This window comes from Schistosoma haematobium, chromosome 2 (genome assembly GCF_000699445.3).
Source record: "Schistosoma haematobium chromosome 2, whole genome shotgun sequence".
NCBI lineage: Eukaryota > Metazoa > Platyhelminthes > Trematoda > Strigeidida > Schistosomatidae > Schistosoma > Schistosoma haematobium.
Window position 1 is genome coordinate 30,705,445 of NC_067197.1, and position 21,008 is coordinate 30,726,452.

General features: G+C 30.0%; 1 protein-coding gene across 1 annotated transcript in view; it reads left to right on the forward strand.

Moving 5' to 3' along the window:
- Window positions 1-21,008, forward strand: part of NF1 (Neurofibromin 1) — a 117,765-nt gene that overhangs the window by 70,487 nt on the left and 26,270 nt on the right. Inside the window, exons 30-42 of the mRNA XM_051214913.1 lie at window positions 751-921; window positions 3,148-3,280; window positions 4,815-4,952; window positions 5,773-5,937; window positions 8,165-8,266; window positions 12,190-12,390; window positions 13,618-13,953; window positions 14,645-14,902; window positions 15,866-15,983; window positions 16,831-16,974; window positions 18,312-19,194; window positions 19,929-20,119; window positions 20,593-20,795. Of these exons, the coding sequence (XP_051068098.1) occupies window positions 751-921; window positions 3,148-3,280; window positions 4,815-4,952; window positions 5,773-5,937; window positions 8,165-8,266; window positions 12,190-12,390; window positions 13,618-13,953; window positions 14,645-14,902; window positions 15,866-15,983; window positions 16,831-16,974; window positions 18,312-19,194; window positions 19,929-20,119; window positions 20,593-20,795 (3,043 nt within the window). The remainder of the gene's footprint in view (window positions 1-750; window positions 922-3,147; window positions 3,281-4,814; window positions 4,953-5,772; window positions 5,938-8,164; window positions 8,267-12,189; window positions 12,391-13,617; window positions 13,954-14,644; window positions 14,903-15,865; window positions 15,984-16,830; window positions 16,975-18,311; window positions 19,195-19,928; window positions 20,120-20,592; window positions 20,796-21,008) is intronic.

Sequence of the window (21,008 nt, forward strand, 5' to 3'; positions counted from 1 at the left end):
CAATAAAGAATGACATCAAAGTTTCCCATTTCTATGTATACGTCCATTCACATCAGTGGTCATCAGATCCAAAGTTTTCAATATGTCTTTATTTATATCATAGTTTCTAATGATGAAGCACGAATTAGAAATATGCAACTTCTTGAACTTATTTGCATATTTTAAAAGAGCCAAATATACTATTCACAGTTCAAATTGGAAAATAGTTTCATGACAAATTAACTGAAGAAAGAATTTTAAGTATGATAATAATTACTCTACTACAATTTATGATATTAAGTACTCGAGTTGTTTGAAAATGTCCCAGGTCTAAATTCCCTAATATTCATTATGCATTAAATATTTGAAATATTTAAAGTTTTCCAGTAAACGTTTTACACTTGATTTTGCACAATGTCGAATGTAAGTAAAAATTATTCGTTGATGACATTTGAGAATAATCGTGAAGTACCACTAACTAATTGTTAATTACAAACAACGACAATCAAGATACATGAAAGTTCTGGGCTCAACGTCATGTGTTTTCAATTTTGTCTAGTAATAATGAGAAGTCAACAACTTAAATGAAATAATTTTCTAATGTTTCATCACATTGACCATTTAGCTTATTCATTATTTATCTACCTTTTATATAATAAAATCTCGTATAAATTCGAGAAATACTTGTACACAATTTATCATCTGTTATTTATTACATTTTCAGTCATTTTTCTATACAAAGATATATTAATATGCCACTTAATTTTATAGGTGGAATTACTTGGATATACCATCGACGAGATTAGAAGACTGGGTACTACGGGGTTACCAGTTTCGTGACAGTGAGGAATTTAAACATTTGAAAAATGTAAATGCATTTTACCAAGCTGGTATTAGTCGATTAGGCAATCCAGTTTTTTACTACATCGCTAGGCGATATAAGTAAGCATGCTTTTACAACCCAATCATTGAATTAATCCTTTGAAAAATATGATTATATTGTATTGAGTGGCTACTTAAAGGTGACTCTTTGGTCTGTTTTTAACATTAGCTGATTATCGATGGCTGTAAAGACACTTTCCAGTAAGGTTCCATAGTTTGTATCACTTGTCTGTAATGGGTTTCTGTGGCCTTGAAAGAACACTGAAAGGTGGTTCAAACTTACACTACCTAGTGAAACATTTAGAGAAATCCCCGTTTATTTATTTCGTAAACCTCGTGATTCTCCTAGGCATTGAGTTGCTCTAACGAGTCGATCATTATTAAGGGATGCACTGTTATTTTGTCTTCTTGTCAGTAATAATAGTATGTTGTCAATTAGAATTGAAGTGTAATTACGAAGGCAAGTTACTGGACATTCTATTATTTTATGTTAGCTGATTGGCAGGAATCCTAGGTTCTAATTATACACTGACGTGTAACTTCAAACAGCAAGAAACTTCAACCAATGTCTTTACAGCGGTTGGACCCAAATCCACTTATCAAATTAACTACATTTCAAAGTTAGCCAGTGTACGATTGTCAGTATAAAATCTAGACAATATAAGATTAATTGTTTCTTGGGGACTAGTTAGTTTAATTTATACCTGTCCATAGAATACTTGAAACGAAACTATTTATATTATAATTATTTTTATATTATATTACACATTTATTAGTTTTAACTTGCTAAACACTTTTGTTACTTTCGATTATTTCTGTTTGACAGAATTTTCTAAAATAAATATACCATTATCATATCTGTATCATGTAATTTACTAAAGTACAATTTGCACTATTTCATTCTGAACTCTAGTTTCAATAAAACTAAAATTTACACAAATCCAGTCAAGCTGAAACTTTGTCATCATAAATCTACGTCCATTCTAATAGCTTATTCAGTATTTACAAAACATTAGGATTGTCTTTTTTTACAACTTGAAAATTGATTGGTAGTATGTAACTTTTATAGAAAACTAAAACGAAACAGTTGGTCGCATTTGTTAACTAGTTACTTTTTATGAAAGTAACTGTATTTTTGTACGTACTACACTTTGTTAAATCGGAATTTGTAAAGTTCATTCTCGTATGTATGAATATTATTTTAATTAATCAACAGAACATCTTACAATAAAACACATTTAGTTCTCGACAAATCGTAATACGAAAACGTTTAATGGAAAATTTGTGTTTAAATATCCAGTATGTCTTTAAACTTATTACCCTTGTACAAGATAAACAGTTAACCAGAAAATCTTAATGTAACTAGTAGCAAAGTACAATTTTGTGTTTAAGACCTTGAATTGTAGTTTATGTGTAGAGAGTTAACGATACTATTCTGTTACCCAAACAAAATTCGATGAAATAGACCTCAATTCTACAACTAATTGCTTGATTATCAATATTGTCTATTCCATTTCCTAACACTATAATAAGTTTTATACAATGAGTTTATACAAGTTAGTGTCTCAATATAAAAAAGTCATTGTAATACACTTTAACTGATGTAAATTACAATTTGTGTCCTGTTATATTATGACAATGAATTTTGTTTTCATTCGTTTTACAAAATATGGGAAATAATTTGATTGTCTTTGAATTTGTATCCCTTTTTGCCTTTGATTTACATTATTTTGTTTTATCTAAAGCTGCAAATTTTTATTAAATTAAAATAAGAATTAATGAATGCCTAACTGATAAATTATTTTATTTTTTGTAATCATTATTAATCTGTCATTATAATTTGTAATAATATTGATTCTACAGTGGTGAATGCTACTTATACTGACAGATATAAGTAGTATGTAGTACCAATAGGAAGTAGAATACCAGTCAGCAGCAGATCGCATTGAAAAAAAAATGAGACAAAATAAAGAGCAATTGTAATAACAACAGAATTGGAAGAATCGTGAAGAATGTAAAGTACAATTGAAGAAAGATGTGCAAATAATATATTTAATGTATGGTTTTCATATTTTACTAAAACACTTCGTAATTTCGATTTTTCCCACCTAAGTTTTCGTTCACTGCAATACTTCCTTAATGTAACGTTGTTACCCTTCATGGTCTACTTGAATAATCCTTTCGGTAATATATATATATATATATATATATATATATATATATATATATATATAAATCTTCATTCTTTTGCAATTACTTATGTGTATTATTTCGCACTTTTTTAAGATCACGAGAGTATCAACGCGTGGAATATCCATTCATTATATGTCTAGTTTCAATGACATTAGATGCTTATCGTAATAAACCTTTTGAAGTTGTCATTGATTTCACTCATACATCAGTTGAAAACCGATTTAAGGTTAGTTTTCAATGTTTATTGATTCCGATTATATTACATACTCAAATATTCAAACATACATTTAAATGTATGTCTGTAGAACCTTATGTGAAATTATCGCAGAGAATATTCTTCGTTCACATATCTATGTTTTAGTTTTTACTATCTTTCATAAGCTTTTTGTATTCAGTAAATTAAAATTATGTTCAAATAATAATTAGTGTTTTGATCGTTATATATCAATGCTTTGATATATGCGCCTTTTATTCACTGACCTAAATCGTTATTCATTTCTATACTTCATAAATAATTAAAAAATATATCGGTATGTTAACAACAATACGAGAAACATATGTTAAGTTCTAAGAGACAAATTATATACAAATTCAAAGCCATATATCCTATCCCAAAAGTTTCTACTCTAGAATAAGAATTGTGCTGCTTAGTAGCTGAAACGGCCTTATCGGATAATCTATTCTGTTGTTGAACAGATCAACGTAAACCATATATTCACTTTTTCGCTGTAATTTTATATTACTTTAAAAGGTATATAAAGCGTGTCACATCCCATTCTCTGTCTTCTGATATTCTGTGACTCAGCGAGATCTAGGGTCCTGTAGCAAAAGAGGGGGTTATTAATTATATTTGCTGTTGAGCTGTGATCGCCGGTGCATATCTGTTTCGATTATTATTATTATCCAATTCAGTTGGTTGTATCTATAAGTTTTCTACCTGAAATCAATATGTGATATGAAATATTCTAAAACAAATATATTTAACGTTTAGATAAAATGATTACAATGTTTCCTGTTGTTACTGTGCAGAAAATCAAATTAGCTAAACGATAGTTCAGTCAACTTTTTAAAACAAATAATGGCTACATGATGATAATATAGCGATTGACCTGTATGTTATCAATGGATCTTCAATGCATTGTTTACTTTATTTTATACCTTTGCTTATGAAAATTCGTTATGAATCAGTTTGAAGAGTGTATTATTTGAGTCGTTAAGTTCTATTTAAGTGACATCATGACCATTTGAAAGTTTTTCATCGGTTGTTCTTATTGTTTAAAATTATCATAACAAGTTAACTTATAAGTCAGTCTTATACCTCTTTTTTGGCTTTAATTTAATTTCTCTGTTTACATTCACTAAATTCCTTTGTGGTGTGGTCTAAGATATATGTTTCTCTTTATACGAGAAATTTCAAAATGAAAACAACTGATACTCACCAGAAAAGAGCTACTTATCAAAAAATTAGTAGCCATAATTTTAAAGAGATAAATCCCACATTTGAAATTTAATGGGAACACAATATGTTATGCAAAGACATTTAACTGCCAAACTGTACATGAAGTGGTACACATACGTTCCACTCTGCTGAATAATATGCCAAGTTACTAATATTAAGAGAATAATAGCATTCATGAAAGGACCTCGTATACGAAGCATCAGAAATCAGAAACTTCAACTTCTAACTTTTCTTGATTTTAAATTTCATAAGCTCAAACACTGTTTCACCACTGATATCCTGTTTCATGACATTTTTTTAGAATGACCTTTTAAACAAATGGGCTAATATCATTGGGCCAGTTCTACGTGAATATCTTGTTGCTGCATATATTTACAATTGCAATTCATGGGTTCGTGAATATACTAAAATACACGATCGGTTTTTCTCACCAATCAAGGTATGTTAATAATTTAGCCTATTGCCTATATATATATATATATATATATATATATATATATATATATATATATATTGTAGAGTAAATGTTTTCATGAATGCAAACTATGAAAAATAAATAGCAGTGTGCTTGTAAAAACACTACATTGGGTCATTTTTGTTTAGGAGACCTAGGCTAGTATTCCATCGATAATTTATCACTGATATTTATATGAAATGATTTCTACTCGTTCCGTATTTTTATCTGGATAGAAATATTTTCTTTCATACAACATCCAACTAAATTAATTGCAAAATAATCAATTTTTACCACCATATGAGTAAAAGGGTCTCAATTATAATTAAGCATCCACGTATCCAGTTCCATAGTTGCACTAACTGACAAGACTGTAATTACATAATTACAATAAGTGTATACTGAAAGCCACGTTTGAAGTTAAATTAAATAGCAAACCTTTTCTAAAAGGTTGGCAAGATATTTTAGGCAATCAGATTTAAGTGAATTGTACACATTCCTGCAAAATAATGGTTTATAATTTAAATAAAGATAACGTATTGACATTTCCTGACCATTACTAGTTTTGCATTCATTATTTAAAGCTGATTTATCATCACAATTTTTCATAGTGTCAATTAATTATTTTGATCAGTAACAATATGGTTTTGTAGTTATAACATAAATACCTATTTACTTATCTTTGCAACTCATACAAAAGAATGGCTTGATAAGATATATGAAACAGAATTCATTTAAATTGAAGTTCATTATTGACATCGGTAAAAAAACGTGCTGATTAATTTCATTTCTTTCTTTTGTTTAGGGTTCCAGAAAACTTGTTTTCATTGATCACCCATCGCGTTTAAATGAATATATTGAACCGGACCAACAAAGACTTCCTGCTGGAACATTAGTTTTAGAAGAAGATTTACGTGTTTTTAATGGAGCTTTGAAATTATCGCATAAAGACACGAAAGTAGCTATCAAAGTAAGTGGAAACATCGTAGGTCAAGTATGCAATATTTTAAGTTTTAAAATAATTGAAGTTGAAAGAAAGAAATTTGAATTATTGTTACAGTTGTAACATCCATATTGACTACACTATGTTGTCGACACTAACAATTTCATATAATAATTTGAGAAAAAGAACATGAATCCATTTTATTTCACTAGGTTTTCATCAGCTGTTTGCTACCTATTATATTTTAAAATAAACATTATGAGCAGAAGTTAACTTACTGATGTAAATGAAATTGATAAAACTGAACTATTAGAGTTTGGGCAATTCTCTGAATAACCCTGACAGTTTCCTTATCGATTCAGACACTCAGAAAAGGTAAAGTATGAATGAGTGATTTATAATACTAGAGCTAGGTTTTGAGCTACAGAATCATGATTAAACATTATGGTTTGAGATCTGAATTTAGGGCAAAGATAAATAAATAAATTACATTTCAGAAATAATTACAGAGTACATGACAATATTTAAGCATGGTCTGGTTGGTACCGAAAGAAATATAAAATTAGATGAATAGAGATATAAATGTTTAAAATGCGTGATACAAAAAACGTTTTAAAAGGAAATTTTCCAAAAAGATTGTAGTAGTTTGAAATAGCATTTGAGAGCCGGTAACTTTTTGTTAGAGGACGAGAACATCCCGTTGAAGTATGAATAGGATTTGTAACTTAGGGTTAGAGTTAATGTTATGATTAGGTTGCAGATTTCAGGATTGAGAGTTTGAATAAAAAATAGTTTAAGATTTATAGTTGAATTTACGACTTAGGGTACATATGGACCAACCTAAAACCTGATCCCTTTTGTGACAATCCTAAATTAACTTAGGATAGTTTTGTCATTCAAATACTGATATTTTTTCTGATTCAAATTATTTACTACATAATCAGTGAGGGAAAATTCCTCAGGACGATTCTCCGATTCATTATTGGTAGACGATATTCTGTTTTGACATATACCATGTGACCTTAAGTGATTTGCATGTTCATTATTGGCTCACTCTTGTATTTCAGCTTTACTATGAAATTAATTAAAAGTAAATATGTATCATCATAGTGAGGAAAAGATTTAAAGAAAGTTAATAAGGATGAAAAAATGTTAAAAACAAATACAACGGCAATAGAATTGTAACTTAAGATTATAGCACTAAGAAAACTAGTTGGTTACACAATGAAGCTGCAGACTATAGGTTGATAATCATTGAGAATATCATGAGTTGAGATAAGTTGGTTAAAAATAAAATTCTAGATTTGAAGCAATTGGAAATGATTCAATCAAAATAAGGGGAAGGGGTTGGATAAAAAACGATATCATCAAATAACGGTAATATTTCTATGATAAAGAAAGATTTATCCCTGTTTCCTTTTGAATACGTAAATCCGTTCTGAATTATTTATTTACTGTGGCTTCAGGAAATTTTGGAAGACTAGAGTTTGGTTGTCTGTTAATGAACTTGAAATGTTTCAATATATCAAGCCACTCCCCGGTAATGATATAAGATTCGATATGAAGTCGAAAAGTTCTTAAACTGTTTTCCTGAATATCTTTTCAATAAATCTCAACAATGAATTTTGATTTATTTTGTTCAGTGATTCTCGACTGTCATTGGTCTTCTTTCTAATCTAAATTGCACAGTGTTGTATTAACTTGGAATAATATACTATTATACATATTTCTATATTTTGTTAAAATTACAAACCGATCTGTGCTATACCACCATCAAAACTTGAAAAGAATTAGATGGCTGTTTCATCCTTGTTTTGGACTACTCAATTATCCTCATACGCAACCTCCACGCAGGACTCAAACCCAGGACCTTCATTCTCGCGCGCGGACGTTTAACCTCTAAACCACTAAGACTGTCCAACGGTGTTAATGACTAGCATCGATCGATCCATGATTAATTCACTTAGAAATGTTATTAATATTCATTCATTATGAAATTATTTTCCTTAATTAGTGTACTATGAATATTTCTTAAGATATTTCGATAGAAAGTTCTTATCAATAAACACAGCCCTTTTTTGTTAAATAAAATAACTTTAACAGTAATATTTAGTTTAAAGATAGATAACTTTTGATTAAGGTTGAACACTTGAGTGTGTGGTAAGTAGCTATTAGAAATTTTCATTTCAAATATTTCACTAATTTTATTAAATGTTTGATTGATAAATCGCTTATGTTGTTTACCAATAAACAGGTGTGTACGAATGCTATTCAAGTTACTTCAACTGAAAAAACGAAAGTTCTTGGTCATTCAGTTATTTTGAATGACGTTTATTATGCTTCAGAAATCGAAGAAGTAAGCAATGAGTTCATATGTTATTAATATTATTATTATAATTGACATTTGTGGTAGTAAGTAATTCTGAAAATTAAAAATTTTAAATGTGGAGACTTACAGTTCTGTTCTCGTTAAGTACAATATAGATTAACTCTCCTAACCGTCGGACTACTGAGTAGATGTTAAGTGGTTTCGATGTCTAACTTCAATCAGTCCTGCATATAAACTGTGAAATCCAACAGCTTCCATAAATATTCCATGCTAAAACTATGGTGTTATTTTATTTAATATTAACACGTAAAACTAAGTGATAGATATGCGTTATTAAAGGTGTTTGAAGGTTCATGTTAAATGACTGGTTCATCATACACAATTAGCAGATCATCTAAATATTCACAATAATCAAGTTTTTCTAGGTTGTTCTTACCGCTGTGATTAAGATGGAATATGTATTTTGTACCAGTAATGTTTTTAGAATAAGATTTTAATTTGTTGACTAGAACACATCATTTTGGAACAATTTTCTTTCAGACATTTCGTATTTGATCATTCAACTTTGCTCTGTTTTTACTATTTGACAGATGACCAGAGTAAAATCTATCATTTCCAATTTATAACATCTAATTTAATTATAACTTTAATATGTATTCTCCGCATATATTATTTAATGTATCACAATAGTTATACATTTATAATTGTTTAGTCTTACGAAGTTATTGGGTGATATATTCTTTGTTTTTGAACATGTACTCCTGAATAAGCTAGAGTGTAACTGTCGCTATTCATGTGCGACAAAAATATCAATAAAGAAGAACTGTGAATAGTTTCGGTACTGATCACAGGGTAATTAAATTCACCAGCGAAGAGAAGCATGACAACACTATAGTTTTCCTTGATAACATTCTTTCCAAAAGGATAGATGGTTCCATAAAAAAGGAATTTACTTATGAAAAATACATGGACTAGTAAGTACAAAATAAACCTGAGTAGATATCTCAACCGTAGAATCAGACTATTATTCTTTGAAGATATTGTTGATGGTAAGATAAATAAACCAAAGAATGCAAAACTAAATAATGGCTATGCAGATAATGTCGTCAAAAAATATTTATTTGAACTGAAAAATAGGGCAAACTCTCTTAGTCAACAAAAAACCCTTTATCTAAAACTCAGTTTTAAAGGGGACGTAGCGGGTGATATTTTAACATTTCGACTTAAAAGATTCATTTATAGGACATTCAATACTTCCAAATTACATGTAATCTCAACTAAACCAATATTTTAACAACGAACCAAGGATAGGTTACCGATGATAGGCTCCTCAATTTATGTACATCGATTCAACTGCTCCTGTGGAGCTAGTTACACAGGCCGTACTCAGAGAAATTTATCTTTACTTTCTTGAAACACGTACAGACATGATTGGGAAAAAGTGTCACAAAACCTATCAACAGCTACATCTTTTCTCATTTGATAGAAAGTGAACATCATGTTAAAACAGATGGAACTTTTTCCGATTTGTATCAAGCTTCAAGTAATCTAACTAAAGAAACGAAATTATGACCCCTCCATGTATCTCAAGTCTTCGGGCTTAACTGCAGAAGACCTGACATTTGTATCCAAACGAGACATGTTCAGCCTCTATATTTTTCCTTGACCCACGACTGGATCACCTAAACTAGATGTTATAAACCCCTTACCCCCCCCAATCCTCTTTTTGTTCATATCTGCCCTACCCCATTTTTGAATTTATACATTCATCTTTTCCGATTCACTTGAACTTCTTATCATAACTGCCTTTACAATAACTTGCTTACTGTATGCCACATTTATACGACGTTACTATTATTATCACCACTATTATTGTTGTTACGATTATTATTATTGTTATCATTATTATCTCCACTAACCAAATAAAATTCTCCTACTGTACATTTTATTTACATGATTCTACTATTACATTGATTATATCTTGAATCTGTACAAAGAATTATTCTGACCTTACGTAAATGACCTTTCGAATTGACAAACGGCACATTTCTAGAGTATTTGTGCTGTAACATGCAAAAGTTCACCATCATTTGACGCATTGTTTCGTTGATTAGAATGACTTATTTTGGCCTTTGTAACACAATAAAGTAATTATGGGCTGTATAGCCTGATAACGAGGATGCTGAAAACAATTGTTTGCTCCGACATCCTTTTTTGTTAAATATTCTTTCTGGACTTCAAAATTTTTATCTTCGTCAACTAGTTAAATAAATACTATACATACACTATACAGATAATTGGTTATATTTATCAAGTAATCGATGTCTTAGTTTTAAAACAGTAGAAAAGTAATTCTGAACATTACGGGCAATGATTGTAGTGGTGTGAATATGATCACGCGCAAATGAACGAAATCTAAACTATTCCACATACAATTACTGGATTTCTAGATCAAGTCATGTCCCATTATTCTTTATTTTGGTTATTGTACTTTCAAATAAGTTGAAACGATCACAACAGTGCACATGCTTGATTTTTATCACAATGTTATTATTTCATTAACACTATAATATCAGCGTCATTGTTAATTTATTCTCAAGTTTTAACTATCCTGATTTTGTAAAACACTGAAAATTTCATATCTGAGCATTTTCGATAATGTTTCATCACTTAAAATGATAATTAGAACCTTCGAAAAATGTTTTAACGTCGGCTAAGAGCAATCATGATTTTTAAGTGAGATAAAAGATACTGTTTCCTTCAAATAGATAACTAGTGACTAGTTGTAAATGTTCTAGATATATTAAGCAATTGTTCGTAATTTATCCATTCAAAGTGTGAGTTACATGAAGTTATTTGTCACGAACTAAACCGAACTGTATAATCACTGTATCAGTATATTTTCTCCGTTTTTTCTCATATGTATACATATATATGCTGCGTGAATTTTTAAATAGACAATCTGGTTCAAGCCATTTCTATTCGCTTTTATGCTTGTTCATTCAGGCTACAATATTTGAAATATATTCTTCCAGTATATCTCATGGTTGACTTTTTGTACCACCTTTTCACAATGCAGTTAACTGAGATACTGTATATGAGATTAAATGGGGTGGCGTTGTATTCAATTAGAGTCAGTAAAGAGCTACAGATATCTTATAACGACTAAATTACCACCAGATCTCTACGTTCAAATCAAATGATTAGAATTTTTAAATAACTCCTATTAGTCAGCCAAAAATAACGTATGATCTAGCGTAAATGTATATTATCCTATACTATATCAACCAAATAAAAGAAAATTACCAGAATGCATAGTGAAGAAATAAAACTTAATGGTTTCAATGATAATAATGTGGGATATACTACATATGTCTGCCGACATAAGTAGTATGTAGTACCAATCATAAGTGGAAACCCTGGCAGCAGAAGGACTAGAAGATCAAGTTGAGGAGAATAGAAAGGGAAACAGAAAGGAATTGAGAATAGAAAAAATCATACAGAATATGAAGAACAAATGATGGAAATTTGCAGATGAAGTATTCAATGTACGGTGATCATAGTTTACCAAGAGATTGTAATTCCATATTCAAATACACCCGTGTTCTTGTTCATTGCAGTAGCACTTCTGTTATGTGGTAATATGGTACGGTTAAATTCTAAATTTATCTGTGGATATTCATTTTCATGTAAATGATAATTCACTTAAAATTAGAGGTTGAAAATCTGTAAAACTAATCATTTAGTTATGTGTTTAACAATTGCATGACATTATCTCTTAGCTAAAAGTTCAAGTATCAACTTTGGGTTTTTTTCATACAAGGAGTTGGTGTTATGATTCACTTTGAAAATAATTTGTTTAATGATCTAACAATCATATATATATATATATACCCTAAAAAATAAACATATTTTGCACTTTTTTATCTTGATTTTCGACTTGTTTTTAGGTTTGTTTAGTTGATAACAACCAGTTCACACTAACTATTTTAAATGATAATGGTCCATTATCTTTTATACATGATGCATGTGATTCCATTGTTCAAGCTATTATACACATACGTACAAGATGGGCATTATCTCAACCGGATACACCAGCAATTCATGCCAAGATCAAGCCACGTGATGTTCCTGGAACTTTGCTAAATATAGTAAATTCTTATTTTTACGTTTATTCATTTAGTCCTAATACTGTCATTCTTACATGTTCCGTACGTAAATGAAATAATATGAAATTGTCCATGCAACATTCCATCAGTGACTGAACACCAAATGGAATTAGTTTTGTATAATGTTATATTGATGGAACCGGATTGATCATTAAGTCATATCTGACATTAATTAGTGTTACATAATTATTACAATAATAAATTTACAGAACATGTATTCATAACTGTTGAATAATAAAAGAACTGATTACTTATAAAACTGCCAACATCTACTGATTGATCAATTTTCCGTGGTATTTCATAATCTACTAAATAATACTAAACTTCCTTCCAAATAAATTTTAGAATACAAGATGACTAGATATTTGTCAAAGAATAAAAACGTAAACCATGAATTTATATTCGTTACCAAATAACCAATCAAAATTCTTTCTCAGGCACAAAACTTCAGTTCTGAATTCCCTGTAACTCATGTTCTAAGAAAGTAGCATAAAACAGAATTACAGCATTTCAAGCGCCAAAGGAAATTAAGTAAATAACTTAGCTATTATCTCTGACTTCGAAACAGAATGTATATATAGTTTGTTTCTAAAGGCAAATTATAATGCTTATATTTTTTTGTCAAATGTAGACAGCGTAATAATGCAGTCTTTACCCAAATCCCTAACATTTAATCTGCTTTCTAAGTCAACGAAACAAAATTTCAACTTCCAGATGTCTTGTTATCATGTGATGTGCGCTACTTATGTTTTTATATATAAGTAGTATATGACACTAATAGAAAATGGAATGCCTGGCAGCAGATTGTCGAGAAAATCGAATAGAAGAAAACGTGAACTCAATAGATTTTAATTAAAGTGATAAATGGTTTAATTCTGTTTGCTAAAACTCAAGGTTCGAGGTACAGTTGAGCGTAATGGTACTTCCTTGACATTTCCTTTTCATAGTCAAACTTACTATATCAAGAGTCACTTCAAGAAAATAGACTACTTTGATTTGTTTTAACGGAAACAAGTTTCCAGGAGTGCAGTTGCATTAGTATTTTATTATGCATTGAAATTCAAAAGAGAACTGGCAGTAATCACAGTTACAGAAAACCTTTTGTTCGATCATATATATATATATATATATATATATATATATATATATATATATTATGAATGATTTGATCCACCATTTAGTTTTTCTTTCATCCTATTTTTAATGTAGGCATTACTTAATTTAGGCAGTTCCGATCCAAATCTGCGATCAGCTGCCTACAACTTACTTTGTGCTTTAACACAAACATTTAATTTGAAAATCGAAGGACAATTATTAGAAACTAAAGGATTATGTATTCCTGGGAATAATACACTATTTATTACAGAGATAAGTAATCGTCTAGCACAATTAGAACCACATTTAACATTAGAATTTCTTGAAGAATGTATACAAGGATTTAGTCGTTCAAGTATCGAAATGAAACACTTGTGTTTAGAATATATTACACCTTGGTTACCTAATTTAACACGTTTCTGTCGTTCGGATGATGCTAAACGACAAAAAGTAAGTTCCTTTGTGTTATCAGTTACATTCTATTGTGAAATAATTCTAATTACTTACTATTAAAGCTTAAAACAGGATTGTTTTCTATCTTTGAACCGAATTATTTTTATTAAATATGTATCTGAAGAACTAATGAGAATTAGAGCAGCTTATGTAGCTGATTCTAGTTTGACATTACTTGACATTGTACAGTGCTTATCTCATAATAGATCTAATTTGTGATATTCATGTCTTTCTGTCACTCAAAGTGATTGAAGTTATAAAGGTCGGTTATGTGTTAACCATGAAATGAGAAGATTTATATCAATATTCAATGCTTATTTTTTTAACAACCAATTTATGTTATTATATAAACTATCTGGAAATCCGTGAAGTTTTCCAGATCACCCAGATTATTAAATTTCAAACTTTTCACATCCATATCTAGTGAGTGGTACATCAAAATTTACCAACATTTTACTACAAAACGGATAAATAAGTCAAACAATACTTTTTTCTTTGGTGTTAAGTGTGTCCTATACAGCAATTATTCCATAGTTTTGAGTTTCATAGAAAGCATGTGAATCTGTCCTTTATGCTGAGGTTAGTTTATTTAAAATAAGTGACAAATTCTTATTACACATAATTACTGCAATAATTTAAACTTAATAATGCCAGATTGTCGTATATTTCATTGCATCAAATTTTTCAGGTAAATGTTATAATTGACAAGTTGATTACTTTAACAATTGAAGAAGAACAAATGTATCCGTCTATTCAAATAAAAATTTGGGGAAAATTAGGTCAAGTTCCACAACTTTTGGGACTTGTTCTAGACAATTTTATACAACGTTCTGTTAGTTGTGGATTAGGCAGTTTACAAGCAGAGATAATGGCTGATACATCAGTTGCGCTGGCAGCTGTAAACAAACAACTTGTATCGAAGAAAGTATTATCTAAACTGTGTCGTGTAAGTTTAATATTTTGTTTGTAAGCTAACTTTACTTTTAACTAAGGTACATGAACATCGATTATGGTTAACAATGTTCAATGATGATTTAATTCTATCGATCAAGTTGTAATGTAATCACTAGTCTAAGGGGATGGAAATTACATACAGTTTTGACGTAAAGTGATCGGGATTGGTCGTCAGGACACTTTAGACCTGAACCCATTGCTTATTCGCGCTCTTCAGGAAAGCATGTTTTCAATCCTCAGGAAAGTCGTGCTGTCCATGAGATTCGAATCCGCATCACCCAGTTCCACAGTCCGAATTACTTGAACCTAATACCATTTCCCCGAATATTGTAGATACTTGATGACAACCAACCAAGTTACTACTTTTCACTAAAACCTTATAAACCATAAGGTTGCTCTTTCTATGGAGTAGTTTAAGGTAGCTTTCTAATGGGTTTTACTTGAAGTGTCATAGTAATTTTCTATCTCAACATAAACTATTTGAACAACAATTATCTATTAGCGAACAAATAAAATTAACCAAAGTGGATCATATACCATCCTATATGTTTGTTAGTTGGTATGTGAAGGTATAAGACAAGCAAAGCTTACTATTATTTGAACATAGATATCCTTAAAGTATTGGAAACGTATGTTACAGCCATCATATAGGTAATACTGAGGTTGGCCGTAAATTATTTGGTTGGTAAACCAGTTAATAGGGTTGTGTAGCTTCAGTAAATCAGGTGATCGGAATTTATTTTACTCATATTCAGACTTAGGCTACCTTGATTTGTAATCCTAGGTATCGTAAGAGAAGACTATTTATACACGACACTAGTTCATCGAGTCATTTACTCTTAGTGTGAGTATGCATACTTATCAACCTTTTTCATGTTTACATTAATCTATCTAATTATTGTAGTCATTCCTTCTTCTAAAGAAATTAGATTTTTTTGTCGAATTTTTCATATAGTTTATTGAAAAGACATGTTCTGCTCCAACAACCCTATTGGAACAACATCCATTGTGGCCAGAAACTGCGCCATTGCTACGGTATTTATTAATGTTATCATTCAATAATTGTTTAGATAGTAAGTGTCCAAAATAATAATAAAAATATGTATTTTTTCAATAAGTTTATTTTTATGAATATGATTGTGGTTGGTCGCCAATCAGAAGAGAAGGATCAGTGCGGAACCACGAGTAATTAGTTGTCTAGTGCTTCTCGATCTATTCCGATTATCCGGCTGATATCAATGCGTGATAGAAAAACTTTGGATTGCCGAAAATGCTAATTGTTTAGCTGTGTCAAATATTGCCACATGGTAATACAGTTGATTATCTTTTCTTCGAAATACTAAAAATAATAATGTTATTCAGTATCAAAATAGTAGTAACTGTATGTGCTAAAAAGAACTCATTATTATTACATACACATATAAGAACTTAAATTGGAAATTTCACTTCGATATGTAACTTTGGTCAAGATAATTTACATCTACAATAGGTTATGTTATAAAAGCAAGACGCTCGCTAATTTTCTCCAAAGACGTACCTTTAATATCATCATTGGTAAGTGTCTAGATCTGGGATAAAATGTATTTAAGTTCAACTGGTTTATTTTTGTACACCCCTAACTTTCTGAGTAAGGTTCTAGCAGTAGTGTAACTCCATACCATGTTTAAGCAGTCGGGACTTTGAAGAGCTTGTATAGGTTGGTAGCTGTTTAATGTATTTATATACACGTCTTTTATTTGCATGTATATGACTCGGATCTCAGGAAATCGGTTTCATATTTGTTAATATTCATTATTTATAACCATAGCTGAAATTTAAATTCTAGCAAATGATGAAAATAAAAATTGTTGAAAATTTCGTTTCCAAAATTTTTTATTATGCAACTTGCAAATCGTGTTTATATATGTATTTTTATTCCAGTATGTACACATTTGCCTCGGTTATTTCATATTGCTACTTTATTGGTGTGTACTGGTCCACTATCTCTGAGAGCATCTGTACATGGATTTGTGATCAATGTTATACATTCATTGTGTACTTCATCTTTAGCTAAACAAATTTCTGGTGAGTTAAATCGTTTGATTAGAATATTATATTAATATCTCTGATTTTGTCCTACTGATGTGAAATAAAAGATTTTTACGAATCCATATTATTAAATTGAATATCTAGTTTCATCATACTCATTCTGTTTATGACGGGCCGTTGATTAACTAAGGTTAAGATAGTAAGCACATAACATATTTCTCAAAATGTTTCTAACTATTTTCATTACCATTAACATAATTCACATCTAATTTTAACAGTACTACTATATTCTAATGTAAAGCATAACATTTATAAATTTTTCTGTTTATTCTATACAATGTTGGCACACAAGTTTAGTAATGCACTTTATGTCATACAAACAATTCTCTCTCGAATTAAAAATTATCGATACATATACATGATATATATAAAAATAGTTTATGAGGTCTTTGTTTAGTGATCTAAAAATTTTTTATTCTATACGGTGCCGGCATACAGTTTTAGCGATTTGTTTTGTTGTATATCATACAAATGATTCTCTTAATTTATAAATTATTGATAAATTTACATAATAAATAAGAATAATTTACGAAGTCTTTGATTAGTGATATATATTTGAAATTTTAAGCAGGACATAGATTTCTCAGAGAGATTTCCTTCCAGATTTCTGTTAAATAATAAACATCACCTTCATCATTATGTACTTTAACAGTAGAATTAAGACTTTTTCACTACTGCCTAATCAATAACGATTGATGACTTCACTTAGCGGTCGTGTAGTGAATAAAAACACGGCTGAGGACGACCATATGTATCTGATACGGAATTACAGAGTATTTCAATAAAATCTGAGAACTATATATCAAATCGTTAATTTGCAAAATGTCCACCAATTGTCTCAAAATGCCTCAGACTTCGTTGTTCTTACATTTTCATACAAATTGTATTCTATTCCCGCTTTTGCTTTCTTGATCTTCCCTCATCTTCTGCTGCCAGACATTACATTCCTGACTCCCATAATGTACTACTTGTATCAATATAAGTAGCACGCACCACAGTCGTACATAAAACCCGTTCATAAATGATTTATATCAGTAAACTAAAGCAGAGATGATGTGGTAATTTGAATATTTTTCAGAATTAGATTGAATGTAGGCCGGTTTATTAATTATGAGCTGGATGTTAAAGGAACTACTTGGAAAAAGGAAGCAATGAAAAAATTGTACGAACTATGTTAAGACTGTAACACTTATAGTTTGTGTATTTAATTTATTTAGAATTGAAATTCTATTCATTACATCGATAACTGTTCTCATTTTCACATAACATAAATTACGCCATTTTTTTTCTAAATTTCATTATTTTGTCTACAGAAAAAACAGTTCATCAGCTTCGTCAACTTCTTGCAGAATTTACTCTGCCCAAATTCTATGAAGTGTTTGGCATACAACATGTTAAATGTGCACCTATTAGCGCATTTCCACATTTTCGTCCAGGTGAACGATCTGGTTTAATAATTGGATCAGCTGGACCTAATAATTCATCTCATACAGGCTCTGTGGCGTTAAATATTCCACCGCTTACCGGTCATATTGGAGTTATATCAAATCTACATCATAGTCAAGGGAGTAGTAGCAGTATTAGTAGTAATTGTAGCGGTGGTACATGTACATCAATGTCAGTTGATGGTGTAGATTTAATCAGTGCTAAAAAAGATACAAGTTTACAAGGTTCTGAATTGAAAAAACCGGAATTCACTCGAAATACTCATCCAGTTTTAGTAATGATTAGTGATAACTGTGAAGAGACAAACCTTTATCAACGAATGATACCAACATCTATTGAAACATCTCAACGTACCAGACAAATTAATGATTCCTTAGACAATTATGAACGAAATCCATATAATCATCCTCACCAAAAACAACATTCATTTTCTACTGACATGTTCAATTTAAATCCAGGAAATAAAGCTAATTCCACTTTCTCTGATAATTATTCATTAAGATTAAATCAAACAGGTCAATTTATTGTACCGCATTTATTTAATCCTTGTACAAGCGTACCATCATCATCATATTTACCAAATCACGCGATATCACAACCTTTAGATAGTTTAGATAACAAACCTGAACGTTTGTCATTGAGTTCATTGGAATTTCTTACTGATACATTATTAGAAATTATGAGTTTAGTTATAAAAGAAGTGCCGAAATTTACTCATTGGCTTGATCAATGGACACAATTAGCACGAAAGTAATTAGTTCTTTGTTGTTGCTTTTTTTTTTAAAAAAAAGTGTATTTAAATATTTCTATCATTTAATTATTTTTAACCATTTTTTGTATGCATTTACATGGATGAGAAAAGTTATCAAAGATCATGTATGCTGATATATTAACCAGAACACCTAAAATAATCTTTCAGATTCATTTGTTGAGAATTAATAAAACTATCAAAGTAATTAGCGTGAAATGAGAGTATATTTATCCCCTATGGATAAAACCATTTATGACAATGAGATAAAGTAAAGATTATGAACGGAAATGGATTGAAGAAATCTCAGGGGTTACATTATCTAAGATTACAGCCTCTGTCAAGCATTGTGGCTTAAAAGATTTATAATATTTACGTCCAAATATTCCAAAGTGATCTATGAATATTTTAGTTAACTGTTCTGTTCTAACAATCAACAGTACCACTGTACTGTATTCCCTCATCAATATACTTCTTGACGTCTAATGCATTGATGTATTTCACTAATAATATTTCAAACCTTACCTAATTCCTATTATTCTTTAGGCACTTATCAGTGTCTACATGACTAATTCTAGCTTAATAAATTGATAAATACGAAAAAATTTACATGACTATCGATTTTCACATAAGCTCTAACCACTACTTTCTTATTAAATTAAACATTGTAAAACTATATATATCGTTATTAATCTAATTTAGCAAGTACTTTTCTCACAATTGTTTTGTACCATAGATTCGCTTTTCAACATAATCCAGCCTTACAACCTCGTGCTATCATTGTGCTCGGATGTATTTGTAAACGTTTTACTGATACGGACATTAAACAATTATTACGTATAATGTCTAGAGCATTAGCGTCATATGCAAATGAATTGAACATGGAAAAAGATCTACGACATAAAACTGTAAATACTGGACAAGCAGGTTTGTTTGTTTGTAATATATTCCCATCAAAATTGTTCACTACATTCTTTTTATGCATTACTTATAAGCTTATCTTGTTATGTATGATTAAAAGCATTTAGTAATTACATTTTATGCTTATTGGATTCGGTTTATTTACTAAGAATCGATTTCAATTAAAAACCACTGAACAACAGATTTTCAGTCGTTTTCTAGCTGCCTTCAGTCACTTATGAAAACATTCTCTGCAATGAAACAAATTTCCACAAAACTTAATTCGGGAAAACCTGTTGATAGGTTCCAGAAAGTCACAAAACTAAACATTTTTGATCTAAGCTACAACATTTTCTCTCGCTAAATTAGATACTGGCCAATTTTTTAAAAGTTTTATTCTGTGCTCAACTCCCCTAACATCAACTAGTATTTTATAATAGGTAATTTCTGAATACTGTATAAATATAGTGTGCTTTGCCTCTTTTTATAATTTTTAATAGAACTCTACCTCATTGAAGCAATAATTATTTGTTTAACAAGGCTGTTACCGCTACTGCCATCAGATTCGGAAACACATCAACCATTATTTTGGATTGCATTGGGTATTCTACAATTAGATGAAGTTTCTTTGTATGCGGCTGGACTAGCTTTACTTGAACAAAACTTATTAACATTAGATCAGAATGGAACATTTGAACGTGATGTAAGTGGTATTTCTATTATATATATATATATTTAATTTTCAAACCATTGAAGTTACAAATTTAAAAAATATCAGTTCTCCTGACAAATAATGTAGTGTTTGGAGTAATTTGTAGAACAGCATCATAAAACATGACATTTTCTTCATGATTATCAGAAATTTATTTATTTACATGTGGTAGGTCGTACTTAGGGATACATTTAAAACATGCTT